The sequence below is a fragment of the Thermobia domestica genome, chromosome 7, assembly GCF_964235325.1.
Source record: "Thermobia domestica chromosome 7, izTheDome1.hap1.1, whole genome shotgun sequence".
NCBI classification, from domain to species: domain Eukaryota; kingdom Metazoa; phylum Arthropoda; class Insecta; order Zygentoma; family Lepismatidae; genus Thermobia; species Thermobia domestica.
Genome location: NC_137460.1, coordinates 1,246,879 through 1,268,266, shown reverse-complemented (window position 1 = coordinate 1,268,266; position 21,388 = coordinate 1,246,879). Strand labels below are relative to the sequence as shown.

At 37.0% G+C, this 21,388-nt stretch overlaps 1 protein-coding gene across 3 annotated transcripts in view; it reads right to left on the bottom strand.

Moving 5' to 3' along the window:
* The window catches only part of LOC145689830 (UNC93-like protein), a 191,998-nt gene that overhangs the window by 38,894 nt on the left and 131,716 nt on the right, over positions 1–21,388 (bottom strand). For all 3 annotated transcript variants that reach the window (XM_081764049.1, XM_081764047.1, XM_081764048.1), the window contains exons 2-3: positions 8,422–8,767; positions 2,871–3,276 (exon numbers count right to left, since the gene is read on the bottom strand). In XM_081764049.1, coding sequence (XP_081620175.1) covers positions 2,871–3,276; positions 8,422–8,706 — 691 coding nt within the window. In that variant the 5' untranslated portion in view covers positions 8,707–8,767. The remainder of the gene's footprint in view (positions 1–2,870; positions 3,277–8,421; positions 8,768–21,388) is intronic.

Sequence of the window (21,388 nt, the reverse complement as noted above, 5' to 3'; positions counted from 1 at the left end):
TTGTTCACGACGAATAATGTCCGAGTTTTTATTATTATTATTTCTAAACGGTCTTTCAAAGTAACAAGTTTCAGTATTTTTGAAGTAACTTCTTTTTTATTTATTTATTTTTGGTATTCTCAGATTTCATTTGCTTAGATTATTATTATCCCTATGCCGTAAGCGTCGGCGGACCACGGTACAGGAACTAGCGGCCCCGCAGTGACGATCTGCGGTGACCCCACTTCAGTTTTGAAAATTATACCACCAGAGGCCCACAAGCGGCAGAGACGCCAAGGATCCACAAAATTATTTCCGAAAAATATCTTAAATCGCCTATCCGTGATTTGTTTACATTAAGGTGAGCCTAAAAGACACTGAAAGAAAGTACCCCGGGGTGCGCGCGAACCACCAACCTTATTACTAGGCGCGTGTTCTTCCGACTTCACCACACGGAGGCGATGAAGAAAAGTAATATGGCCAATCAGAGTGTTTCTTTAACCGTGTATATTTGACGATAACCGTTTGGAATAAGATAAAAATAGTTCGCCACATAATTTTATAACAAAATGATGCGCGTCTATTTACTTTATTTCTTGATTCTCCCATATTCACTTTCAAATGATCGGCCACAGTCATCTAAATTCATACAATTATAAGCACTCAAAATTTTTCATTTCATGATGTAGAAGCAGAGGTTACTCTTGTCCCCCGGAGCTCACTTCAGGAACAATTCGTCAGGAGAAAATAATATATAATAAGAACCGCATGCACATGACTGGTGATAGTTCATGTTGGTTCCTTCGAGATTCTCCACGACAAATCGAAGTAGCGCGGACAAAAATAAAGTCCTCGCTGTTATGCGGTGTTAACTTCAACACCCCGACTCTAGAAATCTGTTTCGACTCGACGAAACCATACCCCCCAGTGGCACACTCTAATGGCAATCCTTCGAGGCGTCGCTTTATCAACAATCGACATTTACCGGCAAGTGGGTGTTGGCGACGTTCATGGCATAGAGGTTCATGGTTATTATTATTGGTATTCATTCTACCACTGTTGGCAAAGTACTTGCCGCAAACTGCGAAGAACTGTCGACGCCTACCTCTGGTGCGTGGGGTCTCTGGTTCGGTCTCTTGGTAAGTTTCTGGTGGACATCATCGTGCCCGTGGGTTTTTCTAGGAGGCGCTCCCGTTTCCTCCCATATTCTCATTCCACAAATTGTACTATCACTACTCACTTGCCTTAATCACCTGTCTCTCTTAGCCTAAAGGGAATAATCGCGGGACATTATACTGAGAGATTTGCAAACTGCGAAGGTTTTATGCACCATAGTTCTCAGATAAAATCTTTTTCTCCACGTAGGAAGTTTCTGCTTTAATATCATCCACTAACTGTAGCATCTTTTAATCCCTCCCTTTTTTTCCTGTCACCTACAACTGACAAGAACAATTGCCTGTTTCTCCCGCGCAACTGCCATTGTCAGCCTTATCTCATAGTTGATTGTATATGCGTGGGGTTGTGCATGTTATGTTTTTCGTGTGTATATTAGACATTTGCTAAACGTTATGTTTTTCATGTGTATATTAGACATTTGCTAATTTGGATACTTTGATTCCACACTTACTAGAAAAGTAAGTTTATTGGCTGTAAACAAATGTAAGATTTCTTTTTAAAGTTGTTAGTTCTTTTGGTTGGTAGCTCACAGTAGGATTTAAACACTGTACAGTAGCTCGGAAGATTCCTAAGTATGGCGACTATTACTATAGAGCGTAAACATTAATAGGAGATGACAAACTGTCTTTGGTATGAATTCCGAATCCCAGGAAGATATTTCATCTTAGCTTTAATCTTCTACAGAAACCCGAAAAAAAAAAAAAAAAAAAAAAAAAACTTCCAGTTTAGATACTGCTTCTTACATAGTAACAGCTGTGAGTAGTAGTGGTAGGAAACTTTTCCGACGTGCATTCAGGTCTATCTCCTAATTTTTCTATTGCAGCCGGAAGTTAGGATCTAGTAATTCTAGGGACGCGCACGAGACAAGATTTGTGGCTGTCTCGTTTCGAAAATGTGCTGTAAAAGTGATGTCTCGACTCGAAAAATGTATATTTCTCTATTGGAAGAGCCGTGTCTCGACTCGAATTTTTTCAGCAAAACTCTGTCTCGACTCGTCTTGGGCGCATCCCTAAGTAATTCCGGTTTTAATACTTAATTCAATATGGAGTTTCAAGTCTACCGTAACTTCACAATGTGAAACTAAATTAACTTGTAATTTAAAAGTTACTTGTAATTTAAAAGTTACTTAAGTTTCTGAAACTAACTGACTGTGTGCATAGCTTATCAGAAGTTTCCACTACCGAAAAATTTAAATATCCAGGCATTACTTTTGGTGAGAAATTCAAGTGTAAACACAGGAGCTCAAAAGCTTCTGTTAAAGGAGTGTAGCAAAAATACGACGAGTCAGCCTTACTGTGTTAAGAGAGCTTCATGATACTATGTGGTTAAGGAAAGCTGATGTCTAACAGTTCGTCAGAATACGTGGTGCGTTGGAAGCGCTGTTGCCAAACGCTTTAACATTAGAGCAGCTTTGCCAACGAACTTAGAACGTTTAACAAGTTATAATTTCAGATTTCTAAATAAATATAACAATGCTTGGAATATTTAGCGAAAGATTTAGTATTCAACTACAGAAAACTGCACAGCTGGTCACCCTAGTTACCTAGGAACAGTGTGAAAATAATATTACAATGACTAGCAATTAACTCCCCTCCCTCATTCTGTTTATAGCACGTGCAGCAAACTCGCTTGGTAAGATTGTACACTGGAAACGCATCTCCAATAGCCATTGAAAATGAAAATAGGAGTAAATAACTGCATCAAATAAGCCATACCTGCTGATGAGATTATGTTTCCCCAGATTTGGCTTCCTTGGAAAAGCATGGAGAAGATGCCAAAGAACCGGATCACTATGACATCTGATTTGGCTCCTGTGAGATCTGCATAGACATTTCCGACGACTGTGAGGTAGGTGGACTGCGCACACCAGATGGGTCCTCCTCCAAGGCCTACGAGGACGCCTGCTGGGATGAGGGTGAAGAATTTGGGGTAGAACTGGGCTACAATGTAAGGGATGAAGAATAGGCAGGAGAGAGAGAGCGTCCACTTGCAGCCAATTCTTCGGATGATGATGACTGGGAGGAACAATGTGGAAAGGATGAGAGCTGCGTAGATCGATGATAAAGATGCGGTCCCGAGGCCAGCCTCGGAATTAATAGAACTCTGGAGGTTTGCTGTGCCCTGCAACGGAAAATAATTAACGTTTACATCTGTGTCTAATAGAAGTAATGCAGACATTTACAAACTAAGTTCATTTTGTTTCAATTACTAGTACATTAAATGTTTTACCTTATTCCATTCTTTTATTCAACCGTCTAATTAATTTATCGTTACATCCACGGGCGTCTCTGGCGGGGGGACGAGGGGGACGCGTCCCCCCAATATTTTGAAGTACAAAATATTCAATATTTTATTCTAATTTAATTTATATACTGACGACAGAATAACATAAATAATATTTTTATTTATTTGGAATATACCTAGGTAATATTCAGGCTGTGAAACAATTAACAGTTCTTGCTATACCTCACGGGATCCGTGAAGGTAAGCAGAAAGGTAAGAAATGGAATCGTGGATAATGCACAGGTTGGGCTAGGTTGCCATTTAAACCACTTTCTTTGATGTCCCCCCCCCAAAAAAAAAATTTACATGCCTAAGACGCCAGTGGTTACATCTAAGGAGTTTCACAGATCAGCCGAACTTTTCATTCAGTGATTCAACTCAGACTGCCGATCTCTACCAAAGTGCAATTGTTACTGGTACTGCGCAATTCATTTGTAGGGTGTAGGCACGTACGCAAGAGTTTATTTTGGAAAGAGTCCAAAGCTTTTTCTTCTTTTTTTTACGGGGGGAAGGGGTCTAAATTCAATGAGAATATATTACATTTTTAAAATAACTCCTAAAATTAGAATAAATAGATAATTTTGGACAAATCTTTACACGTAAGTAAATCGTAAAAGATTAAAAAAAAAACAATCAAAATAAAAGATTTAAAAAAATAGATTTTTAGTTTAACGTCCTGTGTTTATACATCAAGGCTAAAGGAGACAGTGACTGATGAGTAAATGGTAGAATGAAGCAAGTGAGAGGAAACGACAGAAACACGAAAAAAAACATACGCACAGGGTGTTTCTCCAAAACCAAAATAACTTGACACGAGTTGGGATCGAACAGGGACCCATATATCAGAGGTGCAGCAGGAGTGCACCCAGAGGGGATCCACTGTGTACCGAACCCTCCCAAAACTTCCTAACATACATCTGTACACTTTCTCAATAAAACAATACTTGTTGAAGGGGAGATAGTTGATATAGCATGAACATTTGCTATTAAATTTCATCTGTACTCTTTCTCTGATAAAAACAAGTTTTTTTTTTTTAATATACGTGGAAGAATTTTACAATTACTTATAGTCTTTCCTGGAGCAAAATAATACCCGTTGAATACTACATAGACGTAGTGGCTTATAGTATTGGACCTCTCCCCCCCCCACTCCAGAGCTTGGACTCCTTCCAACAAATACCACTCAGACACCGCGCCCACTTCTATTAAAATTTAAAAGAAAAAGGTAATCCAAGAGAGTATCCGAAACTTTATACCGACATCATTTTCCAATCCAAAGTATTCACAGTAGTCTTCAACACATCGACTATGAGTACAATACAATAAACTATATTTTAACAAAAGAGACACTGACCAAAGCTTAATACTTTACTTTATTTTAAATTATAATTTGTTACTGTTTCGGATATCTAGCATATCCTTCTTCAGACACGATCGAAATTAATGAAAATACAGACATATATATAAATGTTGTTATAACAGAGTTTAAATTCTTTTTTCTCTTTTCTCTTTTCTCGAAACAGTAACAAATTATAATTTAAAATAAAGTAAAGTATTAAGCTTTGGTCAGTGTCTCTTTTGTTAAAACAATTAATCCAAAGCCATGAATAGTCAAACTATATTTTATATTATATATATGTATATATAGTAATTGTACAAGTAAATGAAACAGAATGAAATTTAGCTTTACGTACCACGATTACATCTTACACTAAACGAGACGAATGGTTAATGGAAGTATTGGTGGGATGAGAATGTAAGAGGAAAAGGGGAGGACCCTCAAATGGCACGAATACAATGTTGTTCACTAAAAACTGATATGGTCTAGAATGGAACCAGAGACTCCTCGCGCCGGGGGTAGGCACTCCAGCACTAAACTATCATGCCTGTATTGATAAAAGGCAGTTATGCCTTGCACGATTGCTTTTCTTTACATTAGTTAGGAGCGTTGCCTATCTTATAAATTTAATACTATATAAAGTAAACTAAATACTAGCACAAAGCCCGAATGCAAACCAGCCAGTAGTTCATTATTCCGTAATATCTTGTTCAAGACGGAGGGTTAACGTTCAACCCCAAAACTTCCCTGGCTTACGTCACCGGTTGTCAATGGTGACGTAATCGATTCTTTTTACTCCGGTTCTGGCATAACAAAGTTGTGAATTAATCCTTAACGCACCAAGCCTAAATCGTCAACGTTCTTTACCAAGCTGGGGTCTTCTGTGAACCCCAGGTATTATTTTAATATCTCAACTTTTTTTGTACTTTTTTTAACGGACGCATCATTGATCTATCGAGGTAATTAGGTAGCAGATATTCCAAAAGGATAAGGGGGGGGGCATAAAAATCGAGAATAAATTGGTTCTTATATGGTAGTTGCAGCAGTATCACCAAATATCACCCTCTGGGGTCCCTAGAGGACCCCGCTTGATGTGTTAAGGGTTAAGGTGCCTCAGGAAACAAAGCGAAATACATAACTGATTCCACTCACGAATTGAAAACCATAAATGGGAACGTTAAGAAAAGAATCGAAGTACATTTTGACAATCATTTGCAAACATCGTTAGCTGAAGATCGTTACAAGATATTGAACAACTGTGAAATGATAAGTCAAGGGAACCACCTCTGATCCACTTTAATGTCGGTTCCGATTCCAGAATCGAAACAGATTTGTATCTCAAAATTTCAGAGCTGATTTTCTTGAAAAAGTTAGTTTCGGAAGCCAATAGAACTCACTTACGCCTACTGGTTCCGTTGCCGTTAATAACCCGAGTCACTAGTTCATCGCGAATCTCATTTCCACTGTTCCCACGTTTTGACACCAGAGTCCGCTACTTCTTTCATTCAAATAAATCACAAATTCCCGTTAAGAAGCTAGATTAGTGTAGTACTGAAATCATACAGTTCTTCCCACCGTTCACAGACTAAACATTGATGATATCCAACGTTGCCACGTTTTTCTTCGATCGTACTAGGCAAATCCCGTGATGGTACCTTTAAACATACCTTGACCAGCTTATTTTCACATTCTTATTCTTTGTTTATTGTCGTTTAGCGTCTCCTTCCAACATAGAAATTAAATAAAATCTGAGTTTTATGTTCCACGGTTATGCCGGTTAGGCTAAAGGAGACGGTGATGATGAGTAATTAATGAAATGGTGGAATGAAGAAAGTGGGAGGAAACGGGAGAACCTCGAGAAAACCCACGCACACGGTGTTTGTCCACCACAAAGTACACTTGGCGGGAGCTGGGAACGAACCCGGGACCTTCCAGCATAGAGGCTCTGTTCAAATTTTTAATGTTCTTTCATCAAATATTTACAGTGACACGAGTGAACAGTACACGGGATAAAACTAATAGCTATTTATTATACTGTAATCTAGGAGTGACACTTTTGACTGTAAATGTCAGTCACATCTACCAACGGGGAGGGGGGAGGGTTACTTTGTGTCCACCAACTTAAAATAGTAAATTAGTGAAACACACTAACGTTCAATTTACACCACCGTAAAGTATACGCTTTAGCTGAACATGTTGAGTTTATTATTATTATTATTATTATTATTATTATTATTATTATTATTATTTACAATTTTAAAGAAAAGGTTAGAACAGTAATTACAAAAAAAAAAAAAAAAAAACATACTGTGGTAGACACAAAGCAACTCCCTCCCCTTGTTAGTGCGAGACTTAAGAATTTCTTGAGGAAAAATGTCGGCAATATTTGTTCTGTCGTGTAATCCTGGGAAACTAACTTGTGGGGGGCAGGGGGGAGCAGCAACTGGCCAACTGCCCTCCCAGGGAAGCTCCCCGCCGTTCGAGGGGGGACCCATTTTAAGAAACTTTTCTTACTCTATATACAAACATGAAATTATAAATGAAGCATCAAATAGGTTCACTACATTACATAAACAAAACAGCACACAAAAGGTAAATAAAAATGAGTCGTGGACCCATTTCAGTAAAAAAAAAATAATAAATAAAAAATAAAATAATGTATTATTAGGGTCCTTAGAAATAATATTTATTCGTATGGATTTGAAATTTGTAAATATTGTCCCCTTAATTTGTCATATATGGAACGGGCCCGGGAGCGTAACTAACGGCCCTACACACCTTGCCGCGCGGGAGGGTCCACAAGCTCCGGGGGGCCATAGGCTAAAGAGTAAGAGAAAGATGGAAAGAGGGGCCCAAGAATTAGAAAACAAGTTTTTCTACGGGGCCAAAATACGAGTATTAATCCTTGCCCCCCCCCCCAAAAAAAAATTAAGTTACGGCGCTGCCCAGTGGCGTATTTAGGGGGATGGCTTCCGGGCTTAAGCCCCTCCTGAAATCTTACTTAGTAAAGTAAATGAAATATCTTGCAGAATTTGCACATTTCCAGGCAAAGCCCCCCCGAAAGTTAGCCAAGCCCCTCCCGAAACAAAATCGTAAATACGCCACTGGCGCTGCCGGTAACTTTCATATCTTCTACATTGTTTCGACGCTATTTCTGTGTTATTCGATTGCTCTGCCTATTAGTAAATATTCCATTTTATCTATTTATGATAATATATATTTAACTTATGTAATTAGTAAATATAACTAATACGTTGCATATGCTATTGAGAAGCTATAAAATATCAAAACAGTGGAAAATAGTTAGAAATTACATTGCACTTGCTAAACATGAACAGATTTTCAGTTTACGTTACTGTTGATGAAAATTTAATCAATGCATTCTTTTGCTTTGAAAGAACGTGTCCCACTGATCTCATTAGGATGTTATGTCTGAAGACAGGCAGAACGTTGTGTAACATTAACGTATTAATTGAATATTAATTTCTCTCCAAGAAATACCAAAATGAAATGCCAAATTATTTTCAGTCTTAATGGTCAGTTGAATCATTTCCTTAAGTTACGAAATGATCTGCTAATTAGGAATTTTATCAGGTCTACTGTGATAATGTGGCGCCAAATAATAAGGAACAAAAATATCTTACCTGGAAAGCTGTGTAGAGAATCATGAATGCGCAACTAACAACTAATACGTTTTTCAATATCCGCCATTTCTCAGCTTTGGAGAACTTCCCCATAGAAGATGGCGGAGGGCTTTCTATCGTCCCTGAGTCGACTTTGGCTTCTTTTTTCGGCGTGTCAGTGAAGATCTGTGACACCACTGGCAGAGGGTCATTTCTCTTGTCTTCCGCAGAGAATCCTTCGTTAAAGTGTCCCCCACTTTCATTGTAATGACCCCCACTTTCGCTCTCTTCCACTGGAACAACCATTCTTCTGAAAACTTCTTGAAATTTCGGTCACCACAGCACACTCAGGAGATCACAGCTAGAGCTGTCAATGGAAAGAAAAGCAAAACGTCAGAACAAAACCAAACTTCCAATCATAACAAAAATATAGTTTCTCAAACATCAAGTTTATACCAGCTTAGACTGCCCTTTGTGGATGGTATGTATAGACCAGCAATTAACAAATAGTTTTGTAGCTTCTGGCCAATTGTGCAGACACATTTGCTTTGTGCGGCGCCCATCATTAAGACAAGAGAAACATTCTTCAAAGAATGATAAATATTGTCTCAGTTGATAAAGTGGTTATTTGGAATTTGTGGAGGGGTTTCTGGAAAGTACTTTCAATACTGAAAAACCAATTAAATCGCGAATCTATCAGCAACTTCCAGGACAAAAAGATTATCATGTTTAAAGTTGAATATCTTTGTATTTGGGTTTTTCTTTTAAATGGATAAGTGTTCTTTCTTTCCTTTTCTTTGAAATGACAGTTCTTAAATGGTTTATCTGTTTCTTCAAAAATATTTGAATCTACTGATCTGTAAAAATAATACTTCCTAAATCTGACTAAACTTACTACAATCACAGAATTAAATGTTCACCAAGAAACAAAGAAAAAACATTGAAATAACTATTACAATTCTAGTTCACTATAAAGAGAAAAGGAAATATTTGATAATACAAATCTGAGAAATAAACAATGGCGGATCTTTCCCGGGACCGGGGAGGGCCTAGTCCCAGATTTTATAGTGACAAAAATAATTGAAGCTATTATTGATATATTTTTGAAAGTTTATAGTAAACTCATGATGTACACTCATGTCCAAAATTATTGTCGCATGTCTATAAATATGTTGTTGTAGGAATATAATTTGATAACTAATTCGCCCGGTATTTCTTATAATGTTAGTATGTGTATAATCGACAAAGACATGTATGTGGTAAATTTCATGTCAAAAGAGCAGTAAATAAGAACAATAAAACGAAAATAAAACTTTGTCCATTTTGTTTTACTTATTCTAATTTTCGTATTTATGATCATTTTGCTATGAAATTTACCACAAAAATATATTTCCCAATTATACACATAGTATCAGTATTAAAAGTACCCTGCAAAATCAAATTATATTCTTACGAGAAGACAGTTATAGATATGCGACAATAATTTTGGACATGAGTATACCTATCAGTCTGGGTTCTGGTTGCCTTCCAAGTTTTAAATTTCTAGATCTGCTTCTGGTAACAAATCAATATTACTCGGGTGTTCTGGAGCCTTATCTTGTATGAAGCTAGCTTTGTGTGAAATCACTGCGGTCGGCATATACACATAGGGCCTTATATGGAGAGTCGTTCTGACGCGTGATCAGCGCTATACTAAAGAGTTCGACTAACATGTTTCCTGCAGTAGTCAGGCCTTTAGTATGACGCTAATCATACATCAAAAGGACTCTGCATAAGGCGGATAGTTATCAAAATAATAGTATGTGAAGAAAATTCAAGTTAGCGTATCAATATGGCGGGTGACCACCCTTAGCCGACAGAACAGGTCGGATTTGTCGTGGGATGGAAATATTTGTCATGAATGGTTTCCTCCGAGGAATATTGTTTCGTTTCTCACTCCCGTCAGCAAGGTTGCTGAAGGATACCTGATTCGGATTGAGCCACAACTGACTACAAGCGTTCAACAATGTTGCAGTCTTAGAGTTGAGGAGGAAGAACGATTATTATTGTTGTTCTATGTCCCACGATTATTAATGAATGTGAAGGATTATGAAGTAATTAGTGTAATGAAAATGTGGAAGGAAACAGCGATTTCGAGAAAACTCACGGACACGATATTGTCCTCCACAAACTCCAATGGTCGTGACAAACCAAACACCCTTCTCATCAGAGATGAGTGCTTAACCATTGGGCCACTGTGCCACCATAAAGGTTTTCTGTGATGACTGTACATTACACCAAAAGAAGTAACTTTTCTATGCGAGAATATTAGGTTCTTTGCATATACCCTTGAAATTACCAAGTACCGACTAAATAATCACGTTTCAAATTTAATTTCAGTCTGTAGTTTTCGTTCTTATACTTTAGACAATGTCTTGTTAAGATTAGAATTAAGAATTAGATTTCTGGGGTTTAGGCATCTATGGCTATGTTAGCTCGTCACGTATGAAGCATGACATCCCTCGACGATCTCACTATCTGAGGAAAGGAAAGGAAGAAAGGGGCCTATAGGTTAGATATCTCAGCATTTGCCTTATGCGGATAAGGAAAACTACTCAGGATAGATGTGTTGAAAAAGCTTTGACACTTTGTATAGCGAGTGTCCCCACCAAAAATCGAACCCGGGACCGTTCGCACCACTAGCAAGAGCATTAGGGACTACGCTACGCGGAGCCACTATATCGTTAAGTCTTCATCCTGGCGAAATTAAAATACCGCTAATTTTACAGTAACTATGTGATATCTTCAAATAGATAAAATATAATTGAAATATGGAACAAGAGCGCCCTAGACAATATTATTTTGCGTCAGGTACCGTTATCAAAAGTCACTTAGTGGCTTTCCGTTTGCAGCTGTTTAGAAACGCGAAAATAAATGCCGATTTTCAAAATGGCTCGAAATCGAAAGCAGATAAGCGAGTCGTGATAACGATTTCTCATATAAAATAATATTGTCTAGAGCGCTCTTGTTCCACATTTCGATTATCTTTTATCTATTTGAAGATATCACATAATTATTGTAAAATTAGCGGTATTTTAATTTCGCCGGGATGAACACACTTAAGAAAAGTATTGAACTTAGATAACCTAAAATGGGAGTGTTTTTAACTTCACTAATAAGCTGAGATCAAAGAGTCAACTTAGAAACCCCAATAGAGAACTAAAATCTACAGGTTGTTCTATAATATTACAGATTACAATTATCATTTTACTTGTAACCAGGCCCGTAGCCAGTCCAAAATGTAGAGGGGACCGGTAGAAGTTAGAGAGCCTGATCCAACCATATTATAGTTCATTTGCAAGCCTACTGCGAAAATTTTAGGAGGCCAGTAAAAATTTAGGGGGGGGGGCCGTCCCCTAGCCTGCCGTGGATATGGGCCTGCTTGTAACTGACAGAAGTCTTTCTGCACACAAGTAAGGTTTAATAAATACATTTACAGTATATCCTAACGTTGTTAGCTGTTCGTCGCACGACGCATCGTTCATTATTGGCTAACTTCTGCTGAGGTAGCTCACTGCCAACTATCGTCTATGTACACTCATGTCCAAAATTATTCTCGCATATCTATAACTGTCTTCTTGTAAGAATATAATTTGATAATGATTTTGCAGAGTACTTTTAATACTGATACTATGTGTATAATTGGGAAATTTATATTTGTGGTAAGTTTCATAGGAAAAGAATTATAAATACGAAAATTAGAATGAGAAACAAAATGTTGGTAAATGGACAAGAAAGTTTTATTTTCGTTTTATTGTTCTTATTTATTGTTCTTTTGACATGAAATTTGCCACATACATGTCTTTGCCGATTATACCCGATTATACATATACTAACATTATAAGAAATACCGGGCGAATTCGTTATCAAATTATATTGCTACCAAAACATTTAAAGACATGCGACAATAATTTTTACATGAGTGCACATTCATTCTTTTGTATCTCGTAAATCAAGAAACTCAGAAATAAGTACTAAATTTCATAGCTCTGAACTCAAGGGATTCCAAGATATGGACATCTTATAATAATCGCAGACCCCTTCCACTTCACCCCTTCCAAATCCAATTTTCAATATGTCTAGACTATATGTCGGAAATCCTTTAAGCTTAGGACACAAAATTGGGAATTTTAATTGTTCATTTAAACATGTATTCAAGCATTTTAAAAGAATGTTTCATTAGATAAGTGAAGCACTCCAAATCCCATTTTATCCCAAGTCCTTTATCTTCCCTTCTAGATCAAGTATCAAAGAACGAGAAATCATTTTAAGTCTAAATACCAAATATCATGACTAACGTTAAGGGAATCCGAGATATTGACATACTGCATTAATTGGAACTCCTACATTCATCTTTCCCATGCCAAATTTCCAATAATCCTAAGTGCTACCTGACAAAAGAAATCTTAAGAACATCCGAATTTCAAGTCCCTAGGTTAACCAGTTTAGCCTGGGCGTTGATCAGTCAGTCAGGGTTTTGTGAACATGAGGACAACAACTATTATTTAACAATCACCAGATACAGCTCAGAGGCCATTTTATATTGGATATCTAACAATAACAACAATGTAAAGGATTTGGAAAGGCATAGGCCAGGGCCTGTTTAGTAGGCACCATCCCGGCATTTGTCTGATAGAACTAAGGAAAACTGGAAAACCAAAGTCAGGATGGTCAACAGCGGGAATCGAACCCACGACTTTCCAAAATGAGAAGCCAACGCTACCACTTGAGCTTCGTTCGATTATTTTCATATCTTAAATGTTGTCAGAGACCTTACACGTATTTTGCAACAAATAGTGCCGTTAAAACATATATTGATTGCATTCTACTTATGTATATTCTAATTCTTCGGAACCACTTCACCTAATTTGGTCAGGACAGATTTTTTATCTGTTGAATTCCAATAATTTACAACCTGTTGTCCTTCACCCCTTTTCGATATTTATCAGCAATTAATTACTTGGAACAGGGTGACGAAAGTTTAAATTCGCGAAGTGCAAAAGAAACGAGGTAATTCTGTACATCAACAGAAGGCTTGGTAAGGAAGTTCTGCTTTGGCCAAGGTCATTCACTTGTAGTGTGGTTGATGCAGGGTTGCCAATTGGAGGAAAATTTTCCCTTGTTGAAACAAAATTTAAACTCAAAACATTAATGATGCTAACTAGTAAAAAGTGCACACGCTTGGATCTATTTCTAATTGCTCTTTCAAAATGGTGAGTTCAATGGAATTATTTTCAAACATATTCCTCCGCGGAGTCATGAGAAGCATTGCCTTAAAGTTTGTATCTTACAAGAACCGCTTATACGAATTATAAAAATGCCATCGCTTGAATACACTTCAAACCGGATTTTAAATATAAGAATATGTACATTTAATATCAGTAAGTGTAACCTAATATATATATTGTAGATGAAGAAAGGCACCGAACTATAATAAATACATTTGCATTTACGTGACAAAGTAGTACTGTAATTTCACAATAATTAAGTTTGGTTTGAAGTTTAAAGTTGTTTTCAGTATCGAATTTACGTTGAGCTACAGCTTAATGGGATCCAAACTACATCAAGACTCCCGGAGAGTCGAATGTGGATCTCGTGTGCAAAAGGTGTGTATGATGATGATATAGTAACGAGAAAGGTCTATTGGCATAATATGATGCTATTTAGAGATAAACAGTAAAAATTTATGGGTTAGACTTTACATTACCGAAGTCTAGGGTGACCAGATGTCCTGCTTTTGGCCGGACAGTCCGGCTTTTTGGAGGTTCCGTCCCGTGTCCGGCTTAGTAGTCGAGCCGGACGCCCATTTGTTCTGCTTTTCAGTTGTCTCATTATAAATGTTTAACTTTCCATCATTCTGATGGCTCCAGTCAGACATTTCAGAATTTACAAATTACTATCAGTACATTTATGTAAGTTGTAAAGTAAGGAAAGTTTAGCTTTCCAAAATTTGGTAGAAAAACCATTTTGTGTTTCCCTTTAGTTTTGAGATGATATTTTGAAAAAGGAATCCAATATTTTCTGCTCGATTTCTACGAAGATTTGCGTGATACGTCTGCCGCGATTGCAAAAAACATTATAGATAGAGCAACTAATTTGTACCGGCTTAAATCTCAAGAATGTGTCTGCGTACACGGGTGATAATGCTAGTGTAAATTACGTAATCCGAAACAGTGTTTACCAAGAATTAAAAGAAATTCAAACATTGTGGCAACTAATTGTGTCGATCACGTTTTGCATTATGCTGTTTCGTTTTGCAACGTCAAAACTCAACGTTGACGTGGAAACGGTTGTTCTGAAAGTACATATATATGCTTATTTTAGTATTCATGCTATAAGAGTTTACAAATTACTGGAAAAGGTTTACAAATTCATAAAGTCCGGTTTTCTAAATCAATGTGTCCAGCTTTTTAATCATTGCCTTCGGTAGGGTGGCCAGAAGCCGTTATGTTACGATTCGATTTCTGACTCACCTTCGGCATGATTCTTTTATCCTTCTTTTATTATCGTTATTTGTCTCTTTCTCAGCTTCTGCTTCAGCCCACAGAAGGTAAAAAGCGAAAGGGGATAGGAGGAGTTATTGTGAGTCATGTGACTTACGTCCTGACAACGCAAATAATATTTCAACTGCCTTGTTACTCTTAATATAATTGCCTGTTTTCAAAGGTAGCTGTAAACTTGAAAGTGTGTAATGTAAGTGCTCTTAGAGGATCCGATCGCCAGCCTTAATTTACATGATTATCACTAGTACTGTACATACAAAATTTGGTCAATGTACCGAGTGGTCCAAATTTGTGATCCGATGTATACTCATGTCCAAAATTATTGTCGCATATCTATAACTGTCTCATTGTACGAATATGATTTGATAATGATTTTGCAGGGTACTTTTAATACTGATACCATGTGTATAATCGGGAAATTTATATTTGTGGTAAATTTCATAGGAAAAGAATTATAAATACGAAAATTAGAATGAGTAAAACAAAATGTTGCTAAATGGACAAGAAAGTTTTGTTTTCGTTTTATTGTTCTTATTTACTGTTCTTTTGAGAAAATTTGCCACATACATGTCTTTGTTGATTATACACATACTAACATTGTAAGAAATACAGGCCGAATTCGTTATCAAAGTATATTCCTACAACAACATATTTATAGATATGCGACAATAATTTTGGACATGAGTGTACAGAAATGTATGTAAATAAGTTGTAATCCTGTACATGTTGTGACAGCAGTGTTTTGACAGCTTCTTTCAGAGTTGATATCAGCTCCTACATTTTGGAGGAGAGGTTATTTGAAGTATGGACACGAAGGTGTGCATTCTGGCAAGGGCATGGAGATCTACGAGCACTATTACTTTCAGAGACAATGTTCCGGGAGCAAACTTAGTATTCTGGGGAGGTGCACTGCTGATACTATTCTATTATATTATAGACGTATTATTTTATTCTCCAGGGGGCAATCTCGAGCTCCGGAAGGGGCAGTGCCCCCAAAAACAGGTCTGGAAGAAACGCTGCGAGGACCGAAGAGGACAAATGGTACGTTGGGAACATGAGACTGGAGTTTTCCGTGATGGATAGGACCAGTATCACAATTCTCACCCAGAATTCCCACTCTTAACTCATCTCCCAAAAGTCCAGACCTCGAATCTTACAACTGTGTAGGATATCAAGGAACATGTGTCCAAAGAGCGATACCAGACAGGCTAACAGTTGAAAGACGCTGTTAAGGCAGCCTTTGCAGCTATCAACGACGGCAGTGCTTCATGAAATATCACATAAGACATTGTGTCGCATCATTTTGTGCCACGCAAATTATGGTGTTTGCACCAAGAATGTTATGAAATATGATGATTATATATATTTTATAACATCTTTGGTTCGCACAGACTTTTTGGATGTGTGGCAATGATAGTAATCAAACCTGTTTGGTATTACTCTATTGTTCTTACATCTTTTCATAGGGGATGAGAAAACATTTCAACCACCCTATAAAGATCACAGTTCAAGAAAAGTAGCGTTAGAGAAGCTCAGCACCGAAACCCAACTTTCGAACTCAAACTATCATCAAACTCATGCCGAAACTTTAAATCCTTTTGTTTTTCGGGGCAGATCCTGTAAATCAACTTCTGTTGGAGACAGCGTGTGTTGGTAGAGGTCTGCACTGGCTCAGGCCAAGCCCGCGGGCCGAACTCGGGCCTACAAAGCACTTCGGGCGCGGGCCGGGCTCTGGGAGTAAACTTTTAAATATACAACCATATTTCTCGGGCTTTTTCGGACCTAACTTTGTAAATACACTGTACAACATTATTTGTTGTGCCGTTCTTTCTGCAAAACTTTTAAGGCACAACTACAAAATTAAACCTCTAATTGCTGTAAATTAAAATACACGTTTGAATTAAATGTTAAGTTTCTATAATTCGGACTTATTTAAGGTTCATTTGATTATCACACGAGCTCGGGCCTACATGCTAAAACATTTCGGACTCGGGTCGGGCCTCAAATGGTAACTTCACTTGCCGGACCAGGCCCGGACTAAAAATTCCGGCCTGTGCAGACCTCTACTTGGCAGGAAAGTGGGAGAATGGTCTATACTGTGAGAATTAACCTTGCATGGTGGTCTGTTAACGCGTCAACTGGGCCAGATTGAAGCCCCGGAGCCCACGCTAAGGCTGACCGTATATTGACCAGAGGATAGGATAGTCGAGCTGAGGAGCAGTATTGTGAGCAATCCAACAAAGCCTCGTACAACATATTCACTCGAGGACGTGCTAGGCAAAGGCCTCGCCAATGTTGACAGACAGACAATGCATTTAAATATATCCCTCCCTCCCTCCCCCTAAGTTGCACCGTCGAAGTGAAATGATAAACATCCCAGGCCTGAACTTCATCTATGTTGAAAATTTGATCGAGATCAAGAGTTATTAAGTCACATTTATATATATATATGACAGAAAATGCAAGATTTTTTCTTTCTCCAAAACGAAAATTGTGTTCAAAGTTTTTGGCAACACTGAGTTAACGGATCAAGTTGAACAGAAAATAGCGAGAAATCTTACATATCGTAAGCTTCTTTCGTACATGTAAATATCCGAAGGCAAACAAGACATTGTGGCTGCTACGCTAGCGTGTAAGAGCCTTTGAAAGTACAATGACATTTTATTTCCGATAGTTTTGTTACTCATAAAACCAGAAAATGTATTTTCTTTCCCGCAACATAACTACGGACTCTGAAGCAAAATATTGAAGATTATTACCCAAACACACCACTGGTTTATATGTCACTCCATAAAATATGCATTGTTAGATGTTAAAACATCAGCATTATAGCTATAAGTTTTTGAAATGACGTTTTCTAATCTCTACGCAAGGGCTCATTACGAATTAAACGTCTAATGCTATAATTGAGGAACGGATTTAAGAATCTATATATATTCGGGAAATGCCTTCACCAAAATATTACATAAAGGTGATGATTTCATTTTTATAAATATGTGATTTATCACACGAATGAATAACTATTAAAAACTTGACGTTTTTCTTTCTGTTGGCATCCTTTCTCATACGTATAATTAAAATAATCGATGCCTACCAATAAAATATTTAAAAATGAATATTTTAATTGGATTGAATTTTTATAACAACGTTCTTATTACTTTTCTGTTAGGGCACTATTACATTAGGCAACTGATTGCACCACCGATGGTGCAACTGGTGGTGACACCACACTCGCGTATCTTCCACCAGTGGCGCAACTGAAACGAGACAAATATCTTTATGAGAAAATGTCTTCAGTGAGTGAAAGCATGCTTCTCCTTGCTTCAAAATTTGGTATGAATAATTTATTTCCACGCATTTAATTTTTAATGTTTCTGTTGCTGTAATCTTCGATGCTGTCCCAAATTGCGATGCGGTTTTCAATTGCACAAATAAAATCATAAGTGTTCACTTTATTGTCTATCAGTTTGCCTAATTGTTAGCATGTTGAAAATTTCATGGGTAACTGTTTCTTCTAAATATTACTTATGCAGTTTCATATACTTTTATCAGTAGCTTATTTTTTAAGCCAACTGTTTCTTCTAAATATTACTTATGCAGTTTCATATACTTTTATCAGTAGCTTATTTTTTAAGCCTAACGACATCTAAACTTTATCCTATAAAAATAATGAACGCCAGTAATTTAACACCAATTAGCTAATACCAGACGTGCACTTTAATATCACTTTGTAATCCCACATATACTGATATAAATTATAACATATGTATAAAATTTAGATAGAGCCAATACATTTTATAACTAAAGTCTTCAAAAAGTACAATATAAACAAGCACAATATATACCCTTCTTTTTCTTCTTTTAACAACAATTTTACATTTCAATGATCTGATAAGTATTATTTCAATTAACACGTCTTTCCAATCTCCCAACACTAATTCCTGCATTTTGTCGTAGTCTTTGGTAGAGACCTGCACGGGCCGAATTTTTCGGCCCGAGAACAATCCAGCCCGAATGTACCTAGGCCCGGCCAAGCCCGGGCCCTAAAAGTTTGAGATTTTCGGCCAGAGCCTGGCCCGATAAGTTTTTTTTTTTTTTTTTTTTTTTTAATTCTTGGCCCAAGCCCGGCTCGGGCCCGATAAATTTTAAAAGTTTCATTTTGTAACATTTTCACGGGCAAACTTTTTCAACGTTTATTCCAATTATCGTTTAACGAAACTCAATAATTATTAAAGAATTGCAATTAATCGGCCCCAGCCCGGTCCGCCCAAGCCCCGCCCGGTCCAAAGAAATAACAGTCGGTCCGCCCAAGCCCGACCTGTGCAGGTCTCGATTCTCTGGTTTTCTTCATTGCATTTCCGCTATCAATTTCATTGTCACTTACAATTTTCTCGCGAATCAAAAACAACCAGTACTACACAGAGTGGCAATATATTGCGGTCTGGACAGTCACAGAGCGAGCGCCGATGATCAAACAACTCTTGAACCTGCTACTGGTGGCGCCACCAGTGGCCTAGTGAAATACGCTACGTTAAAAACAGCTCAGCGCGTCCACCGATTTCTTGGCGCAACCAGTGGACTAATGTAATAGGGCTCAGAGTAAAATTTTACATCTTAAATTTCACGCACTTCCATATTAGCAACAGTAGAGTTTTTCAGCTTGCTAGAGAAAGCTGATGATAACAGAACATTCGTGGTTAATTTCCGCAATCCATGTAAATTAGTAAAATCTGTTGGGATTATTTCAATAAAAAGTCTCTGGAGTTGGAATGATTTGCTCCCGAATAGAACCCAATGTTAGAAATTTTATTTCAGCGGCAATGAATGTTCGGATACCTTAACCATTGTTCATTTTTTCTTAAATGGGGACCATTTTTATTAGTCAATATTCACGGAATATAGTGTCACTTAGGGACATTTCGACACGTTAAGAAACAACTCGACACTACTCTGAAAGTTATAATTTTATTCAGCAGAAGCGATAATACTCGACAGTAATACTTGCCCTAGCTATAAAACACAAAATCTTAACATTGAATACAGTACTTGCAAATGCAAGAACAACCGGAATGGTGCGGATCAGTCGAGTTTGGAAGTCTTGCGGGAGAACTCGACACTTACTATGGAAGAAATCGACACTATATAAACAATAGAATCCTTCACATCTTTGAAAACAGTGTCCTTTACAACAAATGAAATACTAGAAGTAAGGTTTCTACTATCTACATATGACTTATTTGCAATGATTATTTTTCTTAAAGCTTTATGTACACTCATGTCCAAAATTATTGTTGCATGTCTATAAATATATTGTTATAGGAATATAATTTGATAACGAATTCGCCCAGTATTTCTTATAATGTTAGTATGTGTATAATCGGCAAAGACATGTATGTGGTAAATTTCATGTTAAAAGAGCAGTAAATAAGAACAATAAAACGAAAATAAAACTTTCTTCTACATTTAGCAACATTTTGTTTTACTCATTCTAATTTTCGTATTTATAATTCTTTTCTTATGAAATTTACCACAAATATACATTTCTCGATTATACACACAGTATCAGTATTAAAAGTACCCAGTAAAATCATTATCAAATTATATTTTTACAAGAAGTCAGTTATAGGGATAAGAATCGTTTTGGACATGAGTGTACCTATTTTAAAGGCTTCTGCTTCCTTTGCAACAGGCAAAATTAACTTCTCCGCATATGCAACACTAATCTTCCACTTACTAAATCTTTCTTGTCGCGTGCGTGTATGATCACTAGCTTTAGACCTTAAAAGTGTCGACATTTACTGAGTGTCGAGATCTCCCTAAATGACACTAATACTCTTGTTCATTCAATTCAAAACCATTTTCTTTCCTTAAGGATATACTACTACACTTACAAACATTTCTTAAATATTATTAGTGCCCTTAATTTTGTTAGTATTAACACAAAATAAGTTAGTTTTTAAAAAATAAAGGTTATGAATTTTTTTTATACTACATAATATAAAGAATTACAATCTGGCGTGGGAAATTTTTATCTTATTAAATTCTGTACTTGTATGCCTGCATTATTTATTTTACGCCCTTGAATTTTAGCTTTCCTATATTTTTGGAATTAATATTGAGTGTAGGAGGATCATAAAGGGCAAGACCTACGAGAATCACTTGTGCTCCACGGGCAACAATTTGAGAAACGCTACCTGAAACTAGAAGTTAGTTTTCATCTAAATATTGTCATTTCAACAATCTTTTAGCAACTAGTTTCATTTATGCTTTTGTCAGCTTCTCTTTTCCGACATAAAATATTGCGTGTTATTCTGCTGACACATCGACGCGAAACATTTAAGTGCTGCTGTAACGGTATGTTTAATATTGTGTGACACTGATTAAAGATGTTGTATTATTTTCAGGGAAGAGAAACAGCGATGTCGAAACTGCAATATTAGATAGAT